The sequence below is a fragment of the Salminus brasiliensis genome, chromosome 9 (genome assembly GCF_030463535.1).
Source record: "Salminus brasiliensis chromosome 9, fSalBra1.hap2, whole genome shotgun sequence".
NCBI classification, from domain to species: domain Eukaryota; kingdom Metazoa; phylum Chordata; class Actinopteri; order Characiformes; family Bryconidae; genus Salminus; species Salminus brasiliensis.
The window spans coordinates 28,713,410-28,739,891 of record NC_132886.1 but is presented as its reverse complement, the minus strand read 5'-3'; the positions used below and the strand labels follow the sequence as shown (position 1 = coordinate 28,739,891).

General features: G+C 43.7%; 2 protein-coding genes across 2 annotated transcripts in view; both read right to left on the bottom strand.

Moving 5' to 3' along the window:
* Window positions 1-8,616: 8,616 nt before the first annotated feature.
* On the bottom strand, window positions 8,617-13,175 carry tmem236 (transmembrane protein 236). The gene is made up of 4 exons (XM_072686920.1): window positions 12,922-13,175; window positions 11,702-11,774; window positions 10,606-10,729; window positions 8,617-9,230 (listed from the first exon to the last, which is right to left on the bottom strand). Exons 1-4 carry the CDS (start codon window positions 13,173-13,175, stop codon window positions 8,617-8,619), a joined length of 1,065 nt encoding a protein of 354 aa, XP_072543021.1.
* Window positions 13,176-16,243: 3,068 nt separating this feature from the next.
* colec12 (collectin sub-family member 12) overlaps window positions 16,244-26,482 on the bottom strand; it is a 69,314-nt gene continuing 59,075 nt past the window's right edge. The window contains exons 13-23 of the mRNA XM_072688136.1: window positions 25,026-25,121; window positions 24,788-24,934; window positions 24,555-24,645; window positions 24,252-24,447; window positions 23,246-23,340; window positions 22,938-23,026; window positions 22,607-22,694; window positions 22,432-22,486; window positions 20,938-21,088; window positions 20,623-20,759; window positions 16,244-19,324 (exon numbers count right to left, since the gene is read on the bottom strand). Of these exons, the coding sequence (XP_072544237.1) occupies window positions 19,117-19,324; window positions 20,623-20,759; window positions 20,938-21,088; window positions 22,432-22,486; window positions 22,607-22,694; window positions 22,938-23,026; window positions 23,246-23,340; window positions 24,252-24,447; window positions 24,555-24,645; window positions 24,788-24,934; window positions 25,026-25,121 (1,353 nt within the window). The 3' untranslated portion in view covers window positions 16,244-19,116. The remainder of the gene's footprint in view (window positions 19,325-20,622; window positions 20,760-20,937; window positions 21,089-22,431; window positions 22,487-22,606; window positions 22,695-22,937; window positions 23,027-23,245; window positions 23,341-24,251; window positions 24,448-24,554; window positions 24,646-24,787; window positions 24,935-25,025; window positions 25,122-26,482) is intronic.

Sequence of the window (26,482 nt, the reverse complement as noted above, 5' to 3'; positions counted from 1 at the left end):
GACTTTTCCCTGCGTCAGCCGCTCCCCTCCCACCCGGCCAATCACAGCCCAGAACACCAGCACGTCTCAGCCCTGTCTCCAGTCCGCTCGGGCAGAAGCTTCAGTCCACACACTACGCTCGCTCGCTCTCTCTCTCTCTCTCTTTTCTCTCTCGCTCTCTCTCTCTGCCTTTCTTACACTGCTTCTGCTACCTCTGTTTCTTCCTCTCTAAACCTTTCTCTCTATATACATATGTCTCTTTCCCCTCCATTCTCTCTCTCTCTTTCTCTCTATCTCATATATATAGTGTCTCTTTCCCTTTTAATGTGTACTATTTCTTTCGCGCTCTCTCTTCCTCTCTGAACCTTTCTCGCTATATACATAGGTCTCTCACTTCTTTCCCTTTCTTTCACCACTCTGCTCTCACTCTCTCTCTATACATATAAGCCTATCTCTCTCTCTCACTCACTTTCTCTCTCTAATCCTTTCTCAGAATTCAAAGAAGCTTAATCCCTCCCTCTCTCTGCCTTTCACTTTTCTCTCTATATATACCCGACACCCCTCTCTCTCTCTCTCTCTCTCTCTCTCTCTCATTTGCTTTCTCTCCTTATATCTCTCTCGCCCTTTTTCTCTAAGCCTCTTTATCAATTCAGTCTCTTCCTCTATGCTTTTCTCTCTTACTTCATGTACTTGAAGTCTTCAGAAAGAAGGTTGTAGATGCATACTAGTCTGGGAAGGGAGTTGAGGGAGGTGGGGGGAGGTGGCTCTTAGAACATTTCAAAATCAGTCGTTCCACAAGTGCAGGTCAGTCCAACAGCAGACCACAAAATACATGAAGTACATGAAGTCTCCAGCAAACCTAAGAAGTCATCACGGGATCTACAGGTAGCTCTTGCACTGCTGACGTCAAACTACAGCATCTACCATCAGTAAGAGGCCGCACACCTTTGATTGGCATGGCTGGTGTGCAAGATAATGTCACACAGCTGAAAGAATTCTGCATGGAGGAGTGGGAGTTCTCTCCCTCTGTCATTCTCCTTATAGATCTATCTCTGTATGTCTCTCTAATCCTTTTTGTATACATAGATCTCTTTCCCTCTCAATTCAATTTCTGCACCTTCTCTCTCTCTCCCTCTCTCTCTCTCTCTCTAATGATTTCTGTCTATGTCCATATGTATCTTTACCTTACAGTCTCTCTCTTTCTTTCCCTCTCTATGTACATAGTTCTCTCCCCCTCATCCACTTTACCAATATAATTCATTTCCTATGCACGCCTCTCTCTGTCTCTCTTCTGGCCTGTGTTGACCCCTTGCAAATCTGCTCCCAAACATCCAGGCACTGCTGTCTACACCAGGTTCCACACTATATCTGCACAAGGAGAAGGCTGGGCAAGGCCTGGCCAACCTGGCTAGTAGAACTGCAGCCTTTTGACCGCAGTTCATCCAGAGGTTCCTCGCTGGTCCACTGTATGGAGAATGTTGGACCAAGCCTTGATTTTAGTGGACAATAGGAAACTGGACCTTGCTGGTCTTATTTTGTACAAAGAGAGCTGCTCCTCTCTTTACTGGGTACTAGGGGAACCTTTAGTCTTTGGCGCTTAGATCTAACTGGTCCAAAAGTTAACGTGCTGTTCGGGGCTCTGATAGTGCGCCGACCTGGCAGAACGCCTGAAGATCAGCACTCACAGCTGAGGAGCGGTCACCCTTTAAGGTCCATGCTGCAGCCTGTTGAAGGTGACTCATTCCCTACATGTACCATCACCCTAGACGTGGTGGACGGTGAGGGCGTTGCTGCTGGAGTGTAAAGAGGAAGCTGCAATGGAGTTTAACTTGGCCAGTGGTGAGTTATTTTACAGGTCGTCAATAAGATGCAGCTGGACGGGACAGTGGATACTCCATGGCGGAAGAGGCTGGGGTTGGCTGATGACATAAAGCATGAGTGGAGGTCCTTACACAAAGCACCATTCACCAAAAAGGTTGCTGAACTGCAGTGTCGAAGTCTTCAAGGAACTTTTCCTTTTACACCTCAGGTTTTTTATCCTTGGTTTTAAAGATGGCAGAAGCCAAAGGTTCAAGTGTCAGATGGTCAATTCCATTCTTGGTCAAGCAAAACTGGTATGAATGACCTGGACTCTTTCTGGTTGGTGTGGTGTGATGGGGAGGTGGAGTGCTTGGTAGAAGAAGATGAGCTCTTCCTTACGCCAGAGCTTGAGTGAGAAGCATGGCCTTGTTTTACATGAATATACTGGCTGGCCTACCTGCTTCCTGTCTCTCTCTCTCTCTCTCTCTCTCTCTCTCTCTCTCTCGCTCTCGTTCTCTCTCAGGTCAGCACGTGGCTATTAGTGAGGGTAAGGCAGCTACTTTCTGCTCTCTCTCTTTCTCTCCCTCTCTGTTGCTATACGACATGGCAGAGCAGGTAGGTAGTGCAGGACACACACTGGTTGAATTCAAATGTGGCTTCAGCCAGAACGCCTTTACACACTCTCTCTCTCTCTCTCTCTCTCTCTCTCTCTGTCTTTCCTCTGTCATTCCTGTTTATCAGCTCATTCTCTTTATCTGTGCACTGTATCAGAGTGTCTGTCCTTTCTCTCTGTCCCCTCTCTCTCCCTGGTGTCTGAGGAGGAGGAGGAGAAGGGCGAGAGCATGTATAATTTCATTTGCTGCATCTGTTCAATATGCTGACTGGGAGGTTTAAACTCAATGAATTCAAATGAAGGCCTTTTTTTCCGGCAGCCACCGGAACAGCCATCGTATCCCTCTTTCAGCACTTCATCCCGAGGCACGGATCATGCCTCATTGACCAGTCAGTAGATGAAAGTGATACAGAGGAGACAGGGGTGATTCAGTGGAGCCAGTGACTCAAAGGTTATGGCCACCAACCAGTAAACAGAAAAAAAGACTGGGTTGGTACTGGAATTGCCTTCTGATTCTCCCACTGCGGTCACGCCCTTCAGGATAGTGTCGAACCCTAGACTGCCCCTCGTCTGAACTATATAATTTATTCAGTTACTTACTGCCATTATGCCACTGTTACGCAACCCAGTGTGTGTGTGGGTGGGGGCTTTATACCTTTTAACCAACACTGGGCATTTATTGAATATTTTTAGTTGTTTGTTAATGGTAACAGTAAGTGTGTGACTTACTGGGGATGTTATTTAAGAAGCCAATTTACCACCCTGTTATTTTGTAATACCCTGTTTTAGCCTCATAATGAAACACACTGAATTTCTTCGTAAAAAACGATAAGCTCTGATAATATCAGCTGGTTTACAGCTTACAGCACCGGCAAAGAGACCATATCATAGTTTAAACCTTTGACACTGTAATTTTTCCCAAGTCTACCTGAGAACGCTGCCCTACTTGTGATGTGCTGTTAGCAAGCTGAAGAGATTGTAGCTAGTTAGCTTTTAGCCTTGCCCATACTTACCAATAAACTTATAAACCAGTACTTTCCTTTCTGAGGTGTGTTAAGCCAGTTTGGCAGTCAGCTGGGGGAGTCCAGTTTGTTAAAGAGGGACCCGACAACGGAGAGATGGTAAAAGCTAGTGTCGGATAGCTTTAGCAGTTAGCCTAGAATGGATACTCCATTGCTCCCCAGTTTTTACTTTGTCGCATGTAGCTCATTTGTTGTTCTGCGCTATTTAGCTAGCACCCTATGAGTCTTACCCGAGAGTGCTGCTGTCCTCTTGCTGCTGTCCTCTCAGTGTGATGGGCTGTTGGCAAGCTGAAGAGATTGTAGCTAGTTAGCTTTTAGTCTTGCCCCGACTCACTTCCCCATGTTTGGCTTTCTCAAGTCTTACCAGTCTTACCAATAATCCAGTTCTTTCCAGGTGTGTTTAGCTCCAGTTTGGCTGTCAGCTGAGGTAGTCCAGTTTGTTTTAGAGGGAGCCGACAACGGAGAGAAAAGCTCGTGTTTTTGCTCCCCAGTTTTTACTTCGTTGCATGTAGCTTATTTGTTGTTCCTAGCCATTTAGCCTCACCCTAGGATCAGTGTTGCCGTTAGACATTATCTGGATGGTGTTACCAGACATGGCGGAAACACTGACATATGTGGTGCTGGTATCATACTATATCAAAGAGTTTGTAGCTGGTTAGCTTTTAGCCTTGCCCCGACTTACCAATAATACAGTCCTTTCTGAGGTGTGTTTAGCTCCAGTTTGTTTCAGAGGGAGCCGACAATGGAGAGAAAAAAAGAGACGGTAAAAGCTAGTGCCGGCTAGCGCTAGCTGTTCGCCTAGGATGAATACGCATTGCTCCCACAGTTTTCACTTCGTCACATGCCGAGTTTGAGCGGACGCTAGCACAGGAAAAGCCATGTCATGTGGAGAGGTTAGCGTAGCAGCACATATATATATGGGGGATGTGCTGCTCTCCAGTCTCAACACTTCATTGCATGTAGCTAATTTGTCGTTCTGCGCTATTTATTACCAATCATAAACATGCCAGTGCTTTCCCTTCTGAGATGTAGCATGAGCTAGAATTAGCCTAGAATGGATACCCATTTGCTGCCCAGTTTTCACTTTGTCGCATGCTGAGTTTGCGCTCTAATTTTGTGGATACTTGCACAGGAAAAGCCATGTCATGTGGAGAGGTTAGGGTCGCGACATGTATTCCTATAACTAGTCTGGAGGTGATGTGCTGCTCTCCAGTATCAACACCACCACATTCTGCTGAACTCGCCATTGCATTTTATTGTTTTGCCAGCTTTGTCTTTTGGGCTTTTGCTAGTGGGTGGGTGGGTGAATGTTAGAGGTGTAAATATTACGATTCAATGTATGTTATGTATCAATTTGAGGGTTTTGGAATTGACCCATTTTCCAGCTCTGTTACAGTTCTGCTAGATTTTCTTTTGAAGTTTAATCCAAGTTCCTATGAAGTACACTATATGTCTTAATGTTTGTGGACAGCCTTTCTAATGAATGCATTCAGCTACTGTAAGTCGCACCCATTGCTAAGACCGATGTGCACCCACGCAGTGTGGGTAGAGGCCCTGTAGAGAAGTACTGCCAATAGATAAGGACTAACCATGAACCTATTGGCACCATTGAGCTGTGGAGCAGTGGAACTGTTTTCTGGTACGACAGGGCTCCATCCAGTACATCTGGGATGAGTTGGGGAGTTGGGGATGAGGTGAGGTGGTGATCATCCAGCATCCTTGCCTTACTAATGCTAGCAGTGCTCCAAAATCTAGTAGAAGGCCTTCTTTCCTGGACAGTAGAGACAGTTTCTCCAGCAGAAGCTGGAGCCTAATAATACCCCTCATTTCTGAAGAAACGACGAATTAGCTGAACTGACTAATTAGACAGAGTTTCAACCTTTGTACAAACACTGTATTTGTATATAAGGAATGAATATGTGCGAGAGACACTGAGCAGCTATTTGTAGATGATATCTTTCACTCCTTGGCTGCTTTGTGAATTCTACAAACCTTCTGTAGCTCTACTGCAGCTCATTTGGGGTGTGCATGATTTATCACCCTAACTGCTCAGCTTCTGACCACAGGACCGCTGTTGCCGTTTGGGTGGTGTTATCAGGCACAGCAGTGACACTGACATATGTGGTGCTGGTATCGCTGGAATTTTTCACACGCGTCAGCGTCACCGCTGGGTTAAGAGTGGGTCCGCCGTCCAAATAGTATCCAGCCAAGAGCAGCTCTGTGGCCAGACACTGACTGCTGATATAGGGCTAGAGGACAGCTAACACACTTTGTGCATCTACAGATGAGCTACAGTCTCACGAAGTGGTGGTATGAAGTGTGTATATGTAGTAGTTTGTGATATATGCACTATACACACTCTTTTGTAACTTCTGCATATCAATTCACAGTCAATCAGTTCCTGGGAGGAAGACAGAGTGTCGCTGGCGGGTGTGAGTATTTTAGATGAGTCCTGGCAGAACACTGTGGATCAGCAACAGACGTCTGCGAATCTCACAGCCAAGAGTACAAGTGTGTCAGGATCTGTACTGCTGTTGGTACAATACACAAATTAATACTCATTTTTGTTCAATATGGATGTTCTCAGACAATACATGCTGAACTGATTTAACCCCGTAAAGCCAAAAAAACAAAAGAAATTGATGAAATTAATTTTTTTATTATAAGCATTGTAGTTAAAACTACATGACAATTTAATTTAATATGTTCATAACTGTATGATCTCTGATTATTTGACTAAATGCTAATGTTAATGTTTCTGTCCTTGGTTCTGCCTGTATCTTGATTTGTCCTAGTGAGTGGGTAATAGGCTATGCTATCACTTCCAATGCTCCCGAAACTCAGAAGGGGAGGACAAGCACATGCCTCCTCCAGTATATGTAAAGTAAAGCCACCTCTTTTCCAACTACGGTTGATGCAGCATCACTAGGCAGCCAATGCGCTCTGAGGAAAGCTCCAGATACCCAGCTCTGATTCATCAGCCAACAGATGCCTGTGCTGACCAATGTCGCAATGGGAGTGACAAGGGGAGAGAGTGCCATCTACCCACCCACAGAGAGTGCGGCCAATTGTGCTCTTTTTGGCTTGCGATCCTTGGGCCTTATTGTCAGCGTCTTGGTCGGCTTAGCCTCTCGGAGCCCATTCTTCATATATTTTGAACTCTTCCAAAAAATGGTGACATTTAGGCAGGCCCTAAATTAAATTCCTGCTAGGATTCCCAAATAGCTGGATCCAGTCCTCACTTATCCTGTAGATTAATGTCCCTTTTCAATAGCTGTATTATACAGTTTGATTATAATTACTAACATATTACAGGCTTTGTGCTTCAACTTGCTTTTCTTGGCACTTGGCACAAAAAACAATCTGTAAAGGAAGTATATTTTATTTACAAGGTACAAGCTCAGGCCTTTACATTATGCAGCATAATGTGGTTTCAGTATTCGGCATGTAGTTGGAGGGAGGGGTTCTTCTCACACATTTATTTCTCACACACTTTTTTCATGACTGTTTTAACTAGCCCCTCTATCTGTCACACATTAAGCACACTTTGGGGTAGATAGGCGATATTATAGATCATATGCTATGATAGAGAATAGCAGAATATTCATGTTGCGTGTATAAAAATATCTCAATTATTAATTTTGCCATTTTTTTTTTTTTTGTGCTTTTTTAATTATTTAGTAAAAAAAAAGGTTTGTGCCCCGCTCTTCCCTACATCACTTCATGGCACCAACATAAAAACTGCTTTACATATGGAACAACAGCTAGACATGAGCACACAAGTGTACATACAGTAGCTAAACAACTGATCCCCACATAAATTAATATTCACATTATCACAATTAAAAGTGTTGCAGTTCAACTGAAAGTATAATTTAACTTATAGATTAGACTCCCCTGAAGAAGGCATTAACATTGGCTTGAATACACAACCTTGAAATCTGCAAGCTCCTCTGTGGCAATGCAAAGCAGGTATTCTATATTAGCTATTAATATTTACACCATACTCTTTGTAAAACTCATAGAAACATGGGGGGGGGGGCTCATCGCATTTTCTCCTTCATCATACAAAGAAGGTGAAAGAATCAGTGTCTCGCAGCGATGCTTTAATTATTCAGTGTATCTTTGTTTCAGAAACCCATCTATCCATGCTGAGGTGGACTCTTGCTTAGAATATCAGGCGGGGTTTAAAGTGATAGCTTAGTGCAAAATGAAAATTCACACAACCCCACCACCACCTCATCCCACCACCCCAAATGCGGATGAATAAGACGTGTTTGGTGTATGAATTCTTTGTCTTTAGTTTTGAAGGGCCTTTAGTTTTAACAAGCCCTTAAAAACCTTTACCCCACTGCTTTCACACTGTAGCAATGTATATAATTAAATCTTTGCACACCTGCCCTGCATAGCCTCTCAGAAATCTCATACAGTCGTATATCAAAGCACCTCTTGTTGTGTTTTGAGTGGAAATAAGAAAATTATGGGAATTATGTCATTTTTTATATTTCAGAACATTTTGACATGTGAAATACTACAGGAAACTATGACATGGTCATGCACCTAATAACTGGGGTTACGCCTAAGGCCCAGCCCATTCCCTTCACCCATATTCCAACCATCCAACTACACTGCAAGCTCTTCACAGGGCTCCTCGGGTAGGCACCTCCCTTTGTCAGTGTTTCACTGAATTAAGCCCACAACACTGCCGAAAGGCTCAACGGGGAGTTCTGAATTACTGCAGCTCATACTCTAAGTTATTTTGCAATGTAGTCAGTTTGTGAGAAGGTGCTTGAAGGTACCCCTTGAAGCTTATGTTGAATCCTAATGCAGAAACGAATGTGAATAATTTAGGAACTATTTGGTTTAGCGTACCTTATGGAGTCCCACAGGGTTCGGTTTTAGGACCTACACAAATGAGTTATGACAGTGAGGAAGTTTAGTTTAGTGTTTAAATACAGGATCTTGAGGCGAAAGGGTTTAGAGTTCATAGAAAATAATATTTCATAACCTCTTTGGTTGCTTCAAGAGTGGCTCCATGCAGCACGTGTGGACTTGCATCACTTGAGTACTTGCTTCACATGATCTTCTTCGCAGATACAGTATTAATCAAGAGAAGGAATGTTTTCAGTGCACACAATCGGTATAATCCATTTAAGGCCTCCCCTCATAAAGGGCAGTCCATAGCCTAGCTTCTCCAAGGCCTCAGAACATGCTCCCTCTGTTGAGCACCTTCAGCTTGGTCAGGAGCAGAAAGTACACAAATGTCAGGCACACAAGCAGATTCTTCATCACATACAGCAGCGGGGTCACGTAACCAAAGACCCCAACCAGGCTAATCCGCACAATCAGGAAGGGAAGGTCCTGGGACAGGACCCCCAACGAAGTCAGTAGAGGACTGTTAGGAGCAACCACCAGGCGCAGTGTGGAGATAAAGGCCAGGATGTAAACGGGGAAGATCCAGCCTGAGTAGAAGACTTCCTCAATCCCCCCCACCCTCACCATCTCCACCGTGTCCAGCCAGAACATGAAGGCGTCCAGGAAGAGCTCATGCCGAGGGTCTCTGGCCCAGAAGATCCGGCGAGACCCTGAGTAAGAGCGGGAAGAATACAGGTAGGCCGTACTGGATGAGCGGGACACGCTGTATCCATCCACATCTCTCCAGCGCCCGGACCCTGACCCTCTTCTGATCTCTGGGCTCACTGCTGTGCCGTTCTCACCTCCGTTCGCCCGTGGCAGCTGGGCAGACACGGAGGACACCTGCTCCAGGTGAGTCAGCACAGGCCCAGACAGCTCAAAGTCGGACTCCAAACCATCAGCTAGCCGACGCAGAAGATACAAAGATACAAAGTTAATGAATAAACCTCATTCAGAACCAAATATAGCATCTGTAGCATATCATAAGAATCGTGGAATTTGTACAAGAAACCATTGAGTCTAATGAAATTTCATTTTTAAGGCCTGGAATATCCTGGAAAACCAAATCTTCCCTTTGATGGAACAATAAGTAGTTACAGATTAGTAATACCTGGGATGTAATAAAAGTAATGGAGTATAAGGGGATAAAGAACCATCCATTTAAAGGTTCTTTAAGGAAGTTCCTCTATAAGCTGTGTTCCAAAACCTAGGCTGCAGACGAGGTAGGCACATTACTCGACCACTGCATCACAGAAGGGTGTTCCAAAGTGGAGGATCCTTCGTATACAGCCTAGAAATGCAGCCCATGACCGATTTCAAGGTCGCAACTAATGCATCCTTCCCAGCCATCGGTTACCCACAGTTCTCTGTGCACGAAAAAAAAACAGCACCACGAAAATGGTTTCCGTGAAGAAATGAAAAAGCACACGTTTCGTTCTGCAATTACAAGAGGCGGGACCTTTTCAGTGAAGTCACCACGCAGCCTGGTTAGACTGTTCTATTTGTATGACCAATAGAAAGAGTTTTCATAGGACAGTCCCACTGAGACCCCGTCCTAGCTTGGCTGCAGCCTAGGCTTTGGAATGTAGGTATAGGAACAGGTATAGGAATTCTGTCTGGCACCTTTGTTTATTATAAGAGCGTCTGGCAATGGAAGAGTTGACTTCGTCCGAATCTGGGTGCCAGAACACATCCACAGTTGGCAAGAGCTGGGCCAGTTTTTGTCCAAGGTAGAAAAAATGCTCACATTTTTTAACATAATATACCCTATTTCAGCCAATCAGAGCAGAGACCATTTGCAAATTAGTCTTACATTTACATTTACAAATAAGGCATTTAGCAGACGTTCTTCAGTGTCTTAAAGGCACAGCCCCCCCCCCTTCAATTTAATTTGCTACTCCAAAAATGTCTTTAAAAGGGTGCATTAAAAGGGGTTTTGTCATTCATTGTCATTCCAGATCTTGAGGCCGAAAGGTGATGCAAATCTGGAGCCAATCATCGGATACCTATGTCATTAAGCCCTCCCACTGAACAGTTCAGTGGGGGGCCCAAGTACAGTTAGCTAACCGTGCTGAGAAAACCCGGGGTCAGCTCGGTTTCCAAGCATTCTGTACCGAACCACATCCGTGTGGAAAAGCCACCCTCCATGCTCAGTTGCTCAATTGTCAACACTGAAGAACCCTTGAAGAACACAGAATAGAAGCTCAAGACTATGGTGGAAAAAAAAAGACTACTCCGTTGATACGAGATCATGAGAAATGGACCGCTTGTCTTTACCTTGTCCTCTGAGGCGATATGGACGAATTCTCTCCACGATGTCCACACAGATGAGTGCGAACAGCACCAGGGAGACGGGCAGCTCAGTGAAGAGGTCATAGAGTTTCCCTGTGTCTACCTGAACCTGGCCAGACATAAGCAGAATGGGAGGCTCAGGAGAGAATACCGGTTCAGAACGAACACATGAAGCCTTTCAGCCAGAAGCGGAACTTGAAGAATTTACAGTAAAAATTAAGTCAAATCTTATAGAAATCTCTTTATATTGAGAGTTCCTTTGAGCACACACTGCTGATAGAAGGGATTGCACCAAGTTTTGGTCGCCATCCACAGCTCATGTGACCTTAAACATAATTAAAGTCTTTCGATGGCTGCAATAGAAAACCAATGACATTCCACGGCTAACCCTTGGGTTAATGGTAAATCTGTTGTTTTTGTGTTGGTTACTGAGTACCAAGTGAGGCCTTAAGCTTTCAGCACAATAGCAGCTAATAGTGCTGCTGTCACTATACTATACCTTTTTCAGAATTACACAGTAGTAGGTCAAACTCCAACAAAAACCAGACAGCTAAGAGTGTCTATCAGCGTATTGCAAGTCCCAATGTCTGGTCTTGCTGACTGCCAACACCACAGTGTCATATTTTCTTACAATTATCTGAATGAATAGCTGTCACACATGTTGCCCACAGACCTTCTAGAGTGGTTGAGTGTTTCTCAACCCTGGTCCTGGAGGCACCCTGCCCTGCACATTTTAGCGGATCCCCTGCTTTAACGCACCCCCTGCAACTCTGAAAGGGCTTGGTAATGAGCTGGTTAGTTGATTCAGGTGTGTTGGGAGCAGGGAACGCACTAAAATGCGCAGGGCAGGGTGCCTCCAGGACCAGGGTTGAGATACTGAGATATTGGTGTATACCATGAATGTGGTAAGTATGATATCTGGACCCCTGAACCTCCTAACTGAACAACACCCAGCATTTATTCATCTTCCATTGTCTTGTTGACATGTCTTGTAGATATATCTGAAACGTCCACTAAATATCAGTGCATGATATATGCACATCTGAGCAATTCTGAAGCTGGTAAGTGAGTGTTGCCTTACCTTCGAGCTGGCCAGGAGAATGGCAAAACATGGTAATGTGCTGAGAAGCACATACGCAAGAGTCACAGGCCTCCTGAGGGAGAACAAGGTTATTGGATCAGTTCGGACATAAAAGAACGTTGTCACTACTGTACAGAGGGGAATGTGAACGAGGAACGTAAAGCTAGAACATTTAAGCTAGAACTCATTTTTTCAGTTTTAAACGGTTCTTGGATGGCTTGGATGTACAAAGTGCAAAAATGTTGGTACTATATAATCTTCACCTTGTGTCGTATTGCTTAACCAGCTGCCTGTTTCTCCAGCTGTTCTACATTATTAAATAGTTACCATATAAAGAAAGTCAGTCAGATTGGTTTGGTGTGAAATCTAAATATAAACGTAAGTCAGGAAAAATGACAATTATATAGGGATACTTATTATTATATTATTATATAGGGTGACACACGTGGACACACAGGCGTCTGTCGTGGTTAGGATATTTCACCTGATGGCCTTGAAGTAGGCCTAAGTTGTAGGACTGTGGCAGTGTGTGTAAGGGTAGGAAGGAGTTAAATATCTGTAAGGATCATGCAGCTTTGTTAATAACAATTAATACATAGACATTTATTCATTTACCAAAAACTAATAAATGGCCATAATAGACTATATAAACAAGTCATTTCCTTTCATTTTAACCTTAAAATAATGTACATTTAAAAAGCAAAAATAGAAAAAAATATTATATATTTTCACCAGGTTTTTACATGTAAACTTATTTCATGTAAAACAAATTAAAGTTCTAGTGAAAGTTCTACCAGGAGACTCTAATTAAGCATCACTGTCCTTCAGTCAATCACCAGCCACCACCTGTATTAAAAGACTAAAGTCTATAAGAAGTGATGTCACATCACAGCTTGACCAGCATGGCCGGCAAGACCAAGCTGACAGACCAGCATGACCAGCATGACCAGCAAGTTCAAGCTGGATGACCAGCATGACCAGCATGACTAGCAAGACCAAGCAATTCAAACAGCTTGACCAAGCATGACCAAAATCAAATGCAACATTCACTATGCTGATCAAGAGCTGGCTAACCAGCTTGCTGACCAGCATAAGGTATGTTTTCATTTGGATGGCCAGCTTTTTAACCACCTTGACCATCAAAGACCAGTGTAGACCATCAGGTACCAGCTACCAGCAAAAGCTGGTTTTGAGCTGGATTCTTCAGCAAGTAAACTCACCAGTTCGTAATGTCTGTGAAGAACCGTCTGGACTTCAGGATGAAGAACTTCAGTGGAACCCACACGAACAGGGTCACAGTGGTGACGTACGCAATGGACACTGCCACCACCAGCCAGTAGGCCGTGGTGTCGTTGTTTCTCACGGCTCTCATGAGAGAGGCGAAGCGCTCCAGAACCACAAAGATGGGCACGCACAGACAGGCGAACTGCAGCACCTCGTACACGACCAACTTGACCGTCCTCATGGAAGGCATCCTGACCGCGTGTGTTTCAGATCCCCAGGTCAGGTGCATGTGCTACCATCTCCTACACACACACAGACACACACACACACTTGACTGCCACTCTGGACTCTGGACATTGGCGCTGCTTACACTGCACTCCCAGTCCTACTCTTTTTATAGTCATAGTGATGAAGTAGTCATGCTTTTTCTTTTATGAGGGTCACCAGGAGTCCACTCTGAACAGAAAGGCCCTAAAAAGAAGCGTCACAGTAAGGTTGCCTCGATGGCTTTCAAAATGACATGAAACGGGGATGGCAGGATAATTATTTTATAAATGGAGAGAAATATAGAAGAACAATATAGAATGCATGTAAACATGTGTGTCAACTATGCTGGAAAAAGACCAGCAAATGGTGTGTTTTCATTTGATGGTTTAGCTGGTCTTCAAGCATGATCAACCTGACCAAGCTAGACCACTAGCATGACCAGGCTTGGCCATGCTGGTTGGCCAGAATTACCTGCATGATCACTATGACTAAGCTGGTTGATCAGCATGACCAGCAAGACCAAGCTGACTGACCAGCTTGACCAGCATGACCAGCAAGACCAAGATGGTTGATCAGCATGGCCAGCAAGATGAAGCTTGTCGACCAGCATAACCAGCATGACCATCAAGACGAAGCTTGTCGACCAGCATAACCAGCATGACCATCAAGACCAAGCTCACTGACCAGCTTGACCAGCAGGGCCAGCAAGACCAAGCTGATAGACCAGCTTGACCAACAAGACCAAGCTGGTTGACCAGCATGACCAGCAAGATCAAGCTTGTCGACCAGCATGGCCAGCAAGACCAAGCTGATAGACCAGCATGACCAGTAAGACCAAGCTGGTTGACCAGCATGACCAGCAAGATCAAGCTTATCGACCAGCATGACCATCAAGACCGAACGGCTTGACCAGTTTGACCAGCATGGCCAGCAAGTCCAAGCTGATAGACCAGCTTGACCAGCATGACCAGCAAGACCAAGATGGTTGATCAGCATGGCCAGCAAGACAAAGCTTGTCGACCAGCATAACCAGCATGACCATCAAGACCAAGCTTGTCGACCAGCATAACCAGCATGACCATCAAGACCAAGCTGACTGACCAGCTTGACCAGCATGACCAGCAAGACCAAGCTGATAGACCAGCATGGCCAGCAAGACCAAGCTGATAGACCAGCTTGACCAACAAGACCAAGCTGGTTGACCAGAATGACCAACAAGACTAAGCTGGTTGACCAGCATGACCAGCAAGATCAAGCTTGTCGACCAGCATGGCCAGCAAGACCAAGCTGATAGACCAGCATGACCAGCAAGACCAAGCTGGTTGACCAGCATGACCAGCGAGATTAAGCTTGTCGACCAGCATGACCATCAAGACCGAATGGCTTGACCAGTTTGACCAGCATGGCCAGCAAGTCCAAGCTGATAGACCAGCATCACCAAGCTGGTTGACCAGCATGACCAGCAAGATCAAGCTTGTCGACCAGCATATCCAGCATGACCCTCAAGACCAAGCTGATTGGCCAGCTTGACCAGCATGGCCAGCAAGACCAAGCTGGTTGACCAGCATGACAAGCAAGACCAAGCTGGTTGACCAGCATGACAAGCAAGACCAAGCTGGTTGACCAGCATGACCAGCGTGACAAGCAAGACCAAGCTGGTCGACCAGCTTGACCAAGCACGATCAACTTTAGCAGCAAAGTTATGTTTTCCTATGGATGACCAGCTTTTTAACCATTTTGATAGTCAAAGACCAGTGTAGACCATCCAACAAACCAACAAAAGCTGGTTTTGAGCTGGATTCTTCAGCAGGGAATTAAAGGATCCGTATAGAGCTTAAAATGAAGTTACACTAACTAAAAAGCTAACCTGTTAAAGCATACCCCGTCTGTCCTTCCATATATGGAAACTATGCTGTAAAAACAGCCCTGTGGAATTCACTGTGATGTCACGAAAACAGCACACATGTACATGTACACATATCCACCTTTAAAGTCACCCTACAGCAGTTAGACTCTGCCCATTTACATTGGAGATATGCAAATGAGTGCTACTACCCAAGCTGAGAATGTGTATCCATACAGGGCAGCCAATCAGAACACAGCACAGTAACAAAGCAAAAATAAAGAGTTTGGAAACATTGGTTTAAATGTTATTAAAATGACTTTAATTTGCATACCAGTTTAAAACTGTATATAAATGTAATATTAAGTGTAAAATGAATGCTTTGTCCACCACCTAGTGGTTGATGACCACAATGACAGACACATGCACAATCAGAAACATAAATCAAATGTTTATTATAGTTTCAAACTTTACAAACTTTTAAAATCAGTGGGGGGTCAAATACTTATTTCCTCCACTGGGCTTCTTCTCTGTCCTTTCTACCATTTATTGTTCTTTGAGACAGTTTAAAATCATAATAAAAGTAATAATAATAATAATAAAACACTGTAACCACTACAAGTTTATCTGTTCCTATATGCCAGGTTACAGTTCTGTTTAGACCAGGCCTTAACTTTTCTTTTGGTCTTTGAGCTTTGAGCCAATCAGCTTGCTGGTCATAGCACGAGCAGATGAACCAACCCCTCCATCTGATGAAGAGATCTGTAGACTAACAAGTCAGAAATTGTGATTTTAAATAAGGTTTTGAAAAGGTAATCTGACCTTCTGTTTCAAATATTTTGGCCGCATTCAGAGATAGAAGCCTGGTCTCGTATGGCTGGAAATAACTGCTCTGTGGCATTGCACTGAACAGACTTGCCTATACGGACTTTGGACATACTATATCCTGACATCATTTGTAGTAAAGAGTGTAAAGACCCTTCTAATAGTCTGCAGAACCTTCTCTTGATCTAAGGGCCCTTCACCAATTTGTTCTCTACTACTTTATGGAACCAAGCATGCAAAGTCTCTCCATTCAAAGGGCCTTTATTTTAATCTGGGGGGGGGGGACGGACGGACGGACGGAGGGACTGTAGGATTGAACAGATCTTTCCTTTTTTCTTGCTTTTCTAATAACAAACACACACAAACAGAAACAGCACACTGTGGACTGTACATTTGGCCTGGTTTTATTGTGAATACTAATAATCCAGCTGATTAAAATAGTACATAAACAACTGGGTACATAGAACGGAACTGATACACCGAGAACTTTTAAAACATAAGAACAGTCATTTCTCCCTGTGAATGAAGTTTACATCACGATCGCATCTCCGAGGATGTGTTTAGAACTGGCACATGGTCCCAAGGGTCATCGCCTTCTCGAATGACTCCCAATTGACGTGCCCCACCTTCACAGATGGCGTGGGGCTCCAGAGAGGAGGCCGGCTTTGTTCGCGGGACCTCTGCCTCAGTCTCGGCCTTCACCCAAGATGACAGAACTTCAGTCGGATTAAGAGCGTACAAACGTTTCTTCCCACATCCACCAGGTGCTGAAATGCTGCGGTAAAAATTAGTGCCTAAATGCTTCAGACGGTTAATTCGCGGCCTAGCCACTTTTAGTTCTTCCATGGTTTAGGTTCTGGAGTTGAGGTGAGCTGAGATTGGAGACACGGAGCCGAAAGGGGGAATCAAAAGTGCATCGTTGAGTAATATGTCTACCTGCCTTTTTTCATGTGCCCTTTCAACAGAAGAAAGCAGCTGCTCTAACAACATAGATGAGCTCTCATGTATATATACATACACACACACCTACATTTAGGCAGAATAGCTTCCTTTTTTTCCTCCCTTGTATTAAAGTACAGTGCAATTAAAACAACAATCCGAATAAATAAAAACAAACATACTACAAATAAGATGGTATCAATTTAACACTGTCATAAAGAAATGCTTCGAGACGCAGGAAGGATGAGCCAAGTTACCCACCAACTGTGGTGCTGAGGGAAGGTGAGTGTCACTGTATGGACTGCACCATTCTGTCAGGGACCATGAGGAGGGGGAGGGGGGGGGGATGCTGTGCTACACGGTCTGAGAGGAGAGGCAGAACGGCTACCGTTAAAGTCATACACATCCTCATACATACATCATACATACTCGCGCGCGCTCTACCACACACATACATGGTTAAGCTCCACAGCAATGAGAACAGACAAACTATAAACACCCCCAACCCCAATCCCTATGAACGCAGCCCACTTCTCCTTGCAACAAATGACCCTGCACCTATTTGGACTTGAACCAGTAGGGTGGAAAAGTATGTACAACATGTGCATGCTCTCTTCATGAGTGCTTTCCAGTTTACTTGAAGACTCTCTAAGTCTTTAGTGTGAGTTGAGACGGCCAACCGGGCGGGTCTAATATAGCTTAGGGTAGTGGTCACTGATCTCCTAGTAGGATCTCCAAAAGCAGGCTCAGTGACTACATTGCTTAAAAGAATACTCCAGCTGTCTTCCAACCTAATCTCCATCTTCTATAGCTTTGAGTAGTGGTCACTGAGCTTTCTCCTGGGAGGCTCCTTCTTTAGTTCCAACCCAAACCGCAAAGATCTCCAAAAGCAGGATCAAGGAATACATGCTTAAAAGAAAGGCGAGAGCAAGCCAAACCGCCAAGGTGACAGCTGGAATGAGACTGTACGGGACAATAGATCTTGCTTAAAGAAATACTAATCTCCGTCTCATAGTTTAAAGTAGTGGTCACTGGTCTTTCTCCTGAAAGATTTCTGCAGACTTTTTTTTGCAGGAACCTTCCAGATTAAGCTGAAATTAGACTGTCCTGGACAACAGATCTCTAAAAGCAAGTTCTGGTGACTACGTGCTTAAAGGAATACTCCAGCCAGCTTTCTCCCACCTAATCTCAAATCGCTATTGCTTTTAGTAGTGGCCACTGAGCTTTCTCCAAGACCGTTCGTTCCCACACAGTGCAAGTTCTCTGCTGGAATGGGACTGTACAGGACAACAGATCTCCAAAAGCAAGTTCTGGTGACTACGTGCTTAAAGGAATACTCTGGCTTTTTCCAACCTAATCTAAAACTTTTGAGCTTTTGAGTAATGGCCACTGAGCTTTCTCTTGACTGTTCCATCAGAGTGCATTTTACAAAGTATTAATCACAGTAGATTAATTTACATTAGAAGATTAATCACATTTTTGGTTGTTTTTCATAACAAGCAACCTACATAACGCTAACTGTCCAGCGCATAACGTTAATGAACAATCCAAGCAAAAGTACGAGTGCAAACGTTACAACTAACCCCCCATAGGCACTGCTGTGGGACTATGAAACACTGCCAAATGCATGTTCTACTTGAAACTTTTTGATTATATAAAAAAATGTACATACTATGTTTGTCTTCATGTTAGCTTGAGCTCTACTCTCACATGCAGCTGATTACTATGGACAACACTTTCAGCAACTGCCTACTGGTTCCTAAAGAAAGAGTGTTTTAAGGCTTTCTGTTGTTTCTGAAGCCTGTTAGAATTCCCGTCCATGGTAATCAATTGTACTGGATTCTACAAATCCAGCAGATAGAGGTTAGGTTAAAAACAGAGAAGTATTCCTTTAAGACGTTTCTACTTCATTGTACAGAATATTAGAGAGGGGAGGAGGAAAAAAAAAAAAAAAAAAAAAAAAAGCTGTGCTGATCAGTCAGCCTAACGTCGGAATTGCACAACATAAGTCAGTAGTCAATATCTGGCATCTTTTTACATATGATACGATTCAGTGTTACTGCAGATGTGTCTTTAGTGTCTGAATGCATTACTGAGAAAGAAAGAAAAAAAAAAAAAGCAATCGAAGAGATACGTCTGTATGTTTAGTTTCTAAGAAATATACAGAGTGACTGAACGTTAATCAGTCTGTACCTGTGACCTTTAGTCATACTGGTTTAGTGTCAGCTTGCATGAACAGCCTCTTTGTTCGTAGTGTTTGTGTGTGTGAGACAATGAGAGAGGAGGGAGGAGATAGGAGAGAAGTCTCTAAAGGGTCCTATAACAGGGCTTTCTCCGGGTAAGGGTTCTGTTGGGTGTCTGTGGGGTTAGTTAGGCTCTGGGTGGCGGGAGCACTGTAGTTGGGTGCGTGGGCCATGCCTGCCGGCCCGCTGGCTGCGTTCTGGTAAGCCTGCACATCTGCGGGAGGCATGCCACCCGGAGCGGCGCTGTACACTGGAGGCTGGCCCATGTACATGTGAACATCGCTGGAAGAGACCAAACACACATTAAAATGATGTCAGCTGATACAGATCACATTAAAAAGTCATATGTGAACTGAATATGTGGCCCAGATGAGTTCGCATATTCGTTGAGAAGTCTTTACTCTGGAACGGTTGCTACCTAGGCACACACTAGGGGGCGATCTGTACCTTCATTGTAGGAGGGAGAAAAGGTCTAGACGATCACTTGTTACAGCATAAAGCAGCCGTGCATTCGAGAGTTAGATGGCTAGCAGTTTTTAGTGGGGGAAAAGTGGAGCAAAAAGGCAGAATTATTAGAGAGACTGGGCATGTGCAGACACTGTTTTGGATTTTACCATATAAATATACTTATTTGAATGAATCATGAAAGCAAATAATAAAATGGAATTTGCTTCATGTGGTTATGGTTGCATGCATGGTTGCAGGGAGTGCAATGGCAAATTATATTACACACCAAGCCATAACATGCTCGATGCCAAGGGAAAATTCAGTTTTCCAAGATAGATCTACCAGAGGCAGGTAATATCTGCCCAATATCATTTACTTTACTCCCCCTTTCTATATACAGCACGCATTATTAAGATCATGACACGCTGAATATCGTGCAGACCTACATTTGGTGGTAAACTGCTCTTCTGGCAGGCAAATGCTATGCCTACCAATTTTTCCTTTTATCAAGGCCCCAGCATTTCTGAGCTGTCCAAAACTGTGCCCTATTCAGTAAAAGTGGTGCCCGAAGACAGTGCTGAATTTTCAGTGCACTGTAACAAACCCAAAATGCTCTGTAATATATTGTGTACAGACAAAGTACTTTGGAATACCCGTAAGTCATTGTGTTGTTTGGTTTGAATATTAGCGTGCATCTGCATTAAAGTGCAGATCAAAACAGCTCCAACAGCTTCTTTTTGATTAGGTTTAGAAAGACAACAGTTGGAATTACGGTGCAGAAGTTCATACATTACATTGATTCTACACCCTATAAACTCCATAACCCACACAATTCTGTGCTTTTCCTCACCTAGCACACCCAACTTAACTCATTAACCAATGAACAAGGACCCCAGAAGTGACTTGAGAAGCCATTTATGCTATAGTATGTCGGAGCATTGTTTCCAATGTCCAGGCATGGCTGCTGTACTCCATTTGTAAATAATGCGCAGCATTTATGGAAGAATGTTTAAATGAGTATAAAATGATAATAAATGGAAAAATACTGCACGATTTAGGATCGCAAATATGTATTTATACATAAACCATAAAAACACATCACTACTGGATGGCAGCTGAATGTTTAGTTGTACCTTGGGGCTGGCTGGCCCGACATGGCAGTGGGCGCCTGGTTCATGGAAGGAAGCTGCTCCACAGGCACGCTGTAACCCTGCACACCAGCGCCAGGCATCGCATACTGCCCTGAAGCCACCTGGCCGGGATACACCTGCTTACACACATGCAAACAATACATCAACTACAACGACTACAACACAACTACTACGACTACAACAACAATACGAATACAACGATGAGCTTTGTGGTTCATCTTTTGACCCTTTCAAAAAACATCTGACCACATGAGCTCATGCTAATCTCAGGTGCCTCAATCACTGAGCATTTCTTACCTGCTGGGAGGCATTGGGCTGCTGCATGTAGTACTGCTGGCTCTGCAGCTTGGCATACATGGCGTACACGGGGTCTTCGTTCATCAGCTTGGCATACAACGAGAGAGCCTCCATAACCTTCACGTTGAGCTCAGACAGCTCTGAGTGCTTTCTGAATGAAAAGTAAAAGAGGCACGCGTTCAACATTTAAAAAGCTACAGAAGAGCTATACTGTACGTGTATGTCTGTTCATGGTATTGCAATATTGGATTTTTATGATGATCATTTGCTGAAGAATGAAATATGCAAATGATCCAAACAAAAGTCTTTTACTTGTACCAGCTAGAAGCGCATTGATTCACAAAAATCATATTTACATTTGATACAGTGGCTTCTTGTTTTGGTGCATTTTAATGTGCCTGCATTATTATTCTCCTCTTTCAATTTTTAGTTTATTAAAGAATCAGTTCAACATTATAAATATACACTAGATTTTTTGCTTTAGCCCCTTTAGAACACACAAGCTAACAAACAAAAGTACTAGTTATGCTTAAAGATGGGGGGTGACGTGTATCTAATTTAACCGATCATAGTCATCTGTTAAGGATGACAGCAGTTCCGTGTGAGGCTCAGCGTTCACAGGATGCTGTAGTTCCTTGTTCAACTGCTACGTGGAACTACAGAGTTCATGCACGTCTGCAGAAGCCAATTAGAGCCAGTGTTGTACTCGCCTCTGTGTGCTGTATTTGTCAGTGTGGTTCTTTTTATATATTTTTACACCGTGTAAAACTAACAAGACTCGTGATGGAAGCAGAGTAGAGACTTTTAACACCACTAACTATAAAGCATACCACACTGAGAGTACCTCAGTATCAGAAGCAGAGCTAATAAACAGTGCAGACCATATTTAACCACAACCAAAAGGTACAGCAGCAACAGTCAAGCAGCTAAAAGAATCACACTCGAAGTGCTGGAGTTTTTAGGGTTAGATAAGCAACACTTTTTGGTTGTGGTCCCACTTTTTACAGGCTTGTTCAACTGGAGTTCCACACTGTATTAAAAGTGGTTGATTCCAAAAGGTAAGGGATATTTCATCTCAAGAGACATTGCAAGGAATATTACAGAAGCCTTGCACTAATGCAATAATAAAGTTGCCTGGAAAGATTAATGCGGCATCCAGCCCCACTCTTGACCATTATCTGTGTTCGGTTAAAGACAATCAGTGATCAGTACCTGCCCCAAAAACACAGAGAGGTCCATCTCTAGTTGTGTTATAACAACCTAATACGCTAGTCAAAGTAAAAATACATTGTATGGTTACTTCGCTGGTCCCAGATGAATCAGTGGCTTCTTATAAACATTAAAAAAGTGTCAAAAATAATGCAGGCTAATCTATAGTCATAACACTGTGCATTCAACTTTGATAGACTAATATTTCACAGTCCTAAAAAACAACATTCCTAAAAAAAAAAAAAAAAAAAAAAGCAACTCCAATAGCTCTATGCTTCTCAATACCTGTCAATGTCTTCCAGCTTCTGATCAATGAGTGGACCCATTTGGTTACAGGCACCTAAAAAGAATAGGAGGAGAAGAAGAGAACTTTACAATGCACACCTCCCCCAAATCAGACTGCGGATACTCCCCCTCATCCACAGCTTAAAAAAAGAGCAGTAGTCTTGCGGCATTTTACCTTCCAGCTGGAGCAGCTCACAGCTATCGGACTGGTTGTCTGTTGGATCTGCGCTCTGGATCATCTGTAGCAGCTGGTCCATTTTTTCCTGCACACATTAAGCAGAGCAAAACCACTCGCTCAAGCAGGCCATTAGTGCTATTATGAAAGGCTGCAGGTCCATTTCACTGCAGCGAGTTTAGCGCAGCTAATGACCGAGACCATCCCAGCTGCAGGACGATCGCAATGTGAAAGCAACATAAACTTCAGATAAAAGTCACTGATTGAGAAAATGTACATTATGCCAGGAAGAAAGAATGGCGCAGAGGCAGAGACTTCCAACAGCCCTCACCTCATCTATGTAAACAGGCTCAGGCTCCGGTTCAATAGTCTCCACCTTGATATCCTCACTGAACTGCACTGTCTTCTTCTCGGTTTTCACTGAAGAGAAATTAACGCAAGTATAATTGAGTTCTGGGGGGGTCGAAAAGTGAGGGCAAGATCAGCCACAATAAGAAAAGGGGGGGGGGGGGGGGGGTGGAAGTGTGGATGACGTTGAGGCCCTCTCATAACTTATAATACTGTTTAAACACTTGCATTTTTAATAGTGCAAGAACACATGCAGATTAGGTTAAAGACAAAGGGCGTTACACTACTCACTCATCTCTGGCTCTGCCGTCAAGTCTGCGGTCACAAAGTTTGATGGAAAGAGGCCCACGCCCTGATACGTCTCACCCTTCCACCAGTTCGGGTCGCTGTCGCATAGAAGTATTCATCATCAAACCATAAGAGAGAGAAGGCAGTATTCTACTACTTTTTTGATAATATAGAAATCCTGAGTGTCATCCAATAAAGGTACACTGTTAGAATTTAAGGTTTATCAGTGAAGACAACAGTTATACAGAATCAAGCCAACTATCTGGATCAGGGGTCACCAATCGATTCTGCAAAGAGTACACATGGTTCAACTTGTATAATTAGTGGGTTTCAATCAGAGATTGAGAGTTGATCAAGTATGCTTCTGTTTGTGTGGCGTGGAACCTGCAATTGGCTCTGGACAGGATTTGCGGCCCCTGATCTGGATGCTTAAAATGTTCTTTGAGGTTTTTAAGCACCAAAAGGGGTCAAAGAACCCTTTTTCAGTACTCTATAAAACCCTTTTTGCTCAAACACACTACTACTTCATAGCCAATACCACACAGCTAATATCACAATACAAACTAGCTAAATCCACTCATTTTCCCTCCAATATCCAATTCAGTATTTTCTGATGATATAATGCGCACTGAGACGGATATGTCCCTTCTACAAACCAAAAGAGCCAGATCACTTAAACCATCCCTTATGGTTTGCTTAATTATAAAATGAGAATTATAAATTGAAAATTAAAAAATGTCCACTGAATAACCTTGGACTTCATGTTAATTGGCAACTATTACCTACTGTTTACCCAGCACATGTATGTTGGAAGAGCTACTCACTTTAAATTAATTAACATTGTTGTTTTATTCCACATCATTTTACTCTTTGTACAGTGCCCAACACCCCCAGATTATGTTGAAATCACTTTAGCATATGGCCTTTTGTAGATTATTGTCCTAATTAAATACACAGTCCCTAAAGCCTGCTATTTCCGGCTCCAGCTATGTTTAATGTGCAGGACAACCTGTCATCCAGGATGGTGATGATTTCTCCAGATTTGAAAGTGAGTTCGTTGTCCTCTGCTGCCTCAAAATCATAGATGGCCCGGACTTTCCTGCCCTCAGGCTTGTGTGAAGTGAGGAGACTGTTAGCGCTGGGGTACAGTCCCGAGAGAGAGGTCTGGGGCTGCAGCCGCTGCTCCTTCAAAGACAGCTCGATCGCTGCACAAACCAGAGGGGGGAGGGGGAATACATAAATGAGCTCTGTAAGTTTCTATATTTATATACTATGTAGTTGCTATTAGAACAGAGAGGATGTCAAGACACACCTTTGGCCAGGTCCTCTTCCTCTTTCTTGTTTGTGGATGTTGCTGGGTCTTTGGCCACTAATGCAGGGCTTGCTTTAGCTTGTTCTGCTGCCTGCAAAACAACACAAAGGTCAAACGAAGCTGCTCTTGAGCCATCTGCATTTGTTTCCACATTTGCTCTACCAAAAAGATCTTTGTGTTTTGAGGCTTTTGAAAACCTCGCCCAGTTCAGTAAATGGTGTTGATGTGCTGACCTGGGAACCAACAGCCGGGAAGGTGACACCCTGCTCTCGTAGGTTTTTGATCATAGCAGAGATGAGGCTGAGCTGGGGGTCGTTCCGGAAGTCCTCCGCCCACTCCACCATTAGAGCCTTAAGCTTCTCGCACACCTTCGGGTGACCCTGGAGAAATGACGTCAACACATTAAGTCTCCGGCCTAGCTAAGAGGCAGCATAAACAGATTACCATGCTTTCATAAAGGAGAGCAAATACCTTATTTAAGACATTGCTGACTTCACTGGCAAACTCTCGGGAGCACACTTCCAGGTGGAAGATCTTTCCACAGTTCGACACGCAAGCACCTAATAACTGATGGGAAAGTTCAGAGTTCAGTGGATGTTACACTTTCAGACTTACATTTTCAGTACTGCATGCACCTTATCCTAACTGCAAGAAAGTGTTCAAGGTCTGGAATACATGGATGTCCCGCAAATGCTGAGTATTCTCTTCTGAGATGGCTTGCTGGGCCTTCGCTCCTGGCCTCTACTGCAGCCACCTAGATAGTGCTTGTTTGTGGGTCTTTATGCCTTCAGGTTTGTCTTCAGTAAGTGAAAGCTGCTCAACTGGGTTGATGTCAGGTAAGTTACTCTGCCATTTAAAAACACACTACTTTGCCTTAGGAAGCTTCTGGGCTGCTTTGCCGTATGTTTTGAGTCATTATCCATCAGTATTGTGAAGCCCCATCCGATCAGCCTTGCAGAATTTGACTGAATCTGTGCAGAACGTATAGCTCTACAAAGCCCAGAATTCATCCTGCTACTTCTATTAGCAGTTACGTCACCAATTAACACCGGTGACAGTTCCATTGGTAGCCATGGCAACCAAGGCAACAGTGCCTCCATCGTGTTTGACAGATGATATGCTGATGACAGATGATATGCATTGGCTCATGAACTCTTCTTTTGCTTATCCATCCTCAAGTTCATATGGTTTCGTACATAAATCTACTTCCAGAACAGAACAGGTTTTTTTTTTTAGTGTTTCTGACTGTCTAATTCAGTCTTAAATAAACCCCCTGTACTTACATGTACACTGCTTGACCTTGACAGACATGTCGTCTACTTCTTCAAGAGTGTAGCCCTGACTAGATTTCTGCCTTTACCTACGTCATTTGTCTTGTGTGTTTTATCTGTGTCTTCCAGGTTTTTTGGTATTGCTGAGCTCACTTACAGCTTGCCTCGGACCCCAAAAATCGCCACTTACAATGTAATTAAAAGTGGGTGATCCAATCTGATAAGGTCCATAGAATAAGTCCATTAATGTGCTTTACATCAGCTAAACATTTGCTGAAATGGTATTGATAGCAAATATGGTTCTCTTTTCACATTTTGGTAGCATCAACCTAGTTCTATACTACATCTAGGGGTTGGGTGAAGAGAATATTTGAGAAGAGAAGGGACTCCCTCCTCCGTTCCTGGCAGCAGTTGCCCATTTATCAAAAGCCATATTCGCAGTGGCAAATTTTACAGACGTGTTTAGATATATGGACATCACCGGCACATAGCACCAGCACATGGCTAGTGGTTTACAGTTAAATAACAGTTCTCTGATTCAGTCATTGCCAATTTCTTGCTGTTAGCACAAGGCGTTTGACTAAATCATCCATCATTACACTTGAAATCAGAGGACCAATTAGCAAGACCAAACTTACAAGACAAGCTTAAGAGGAC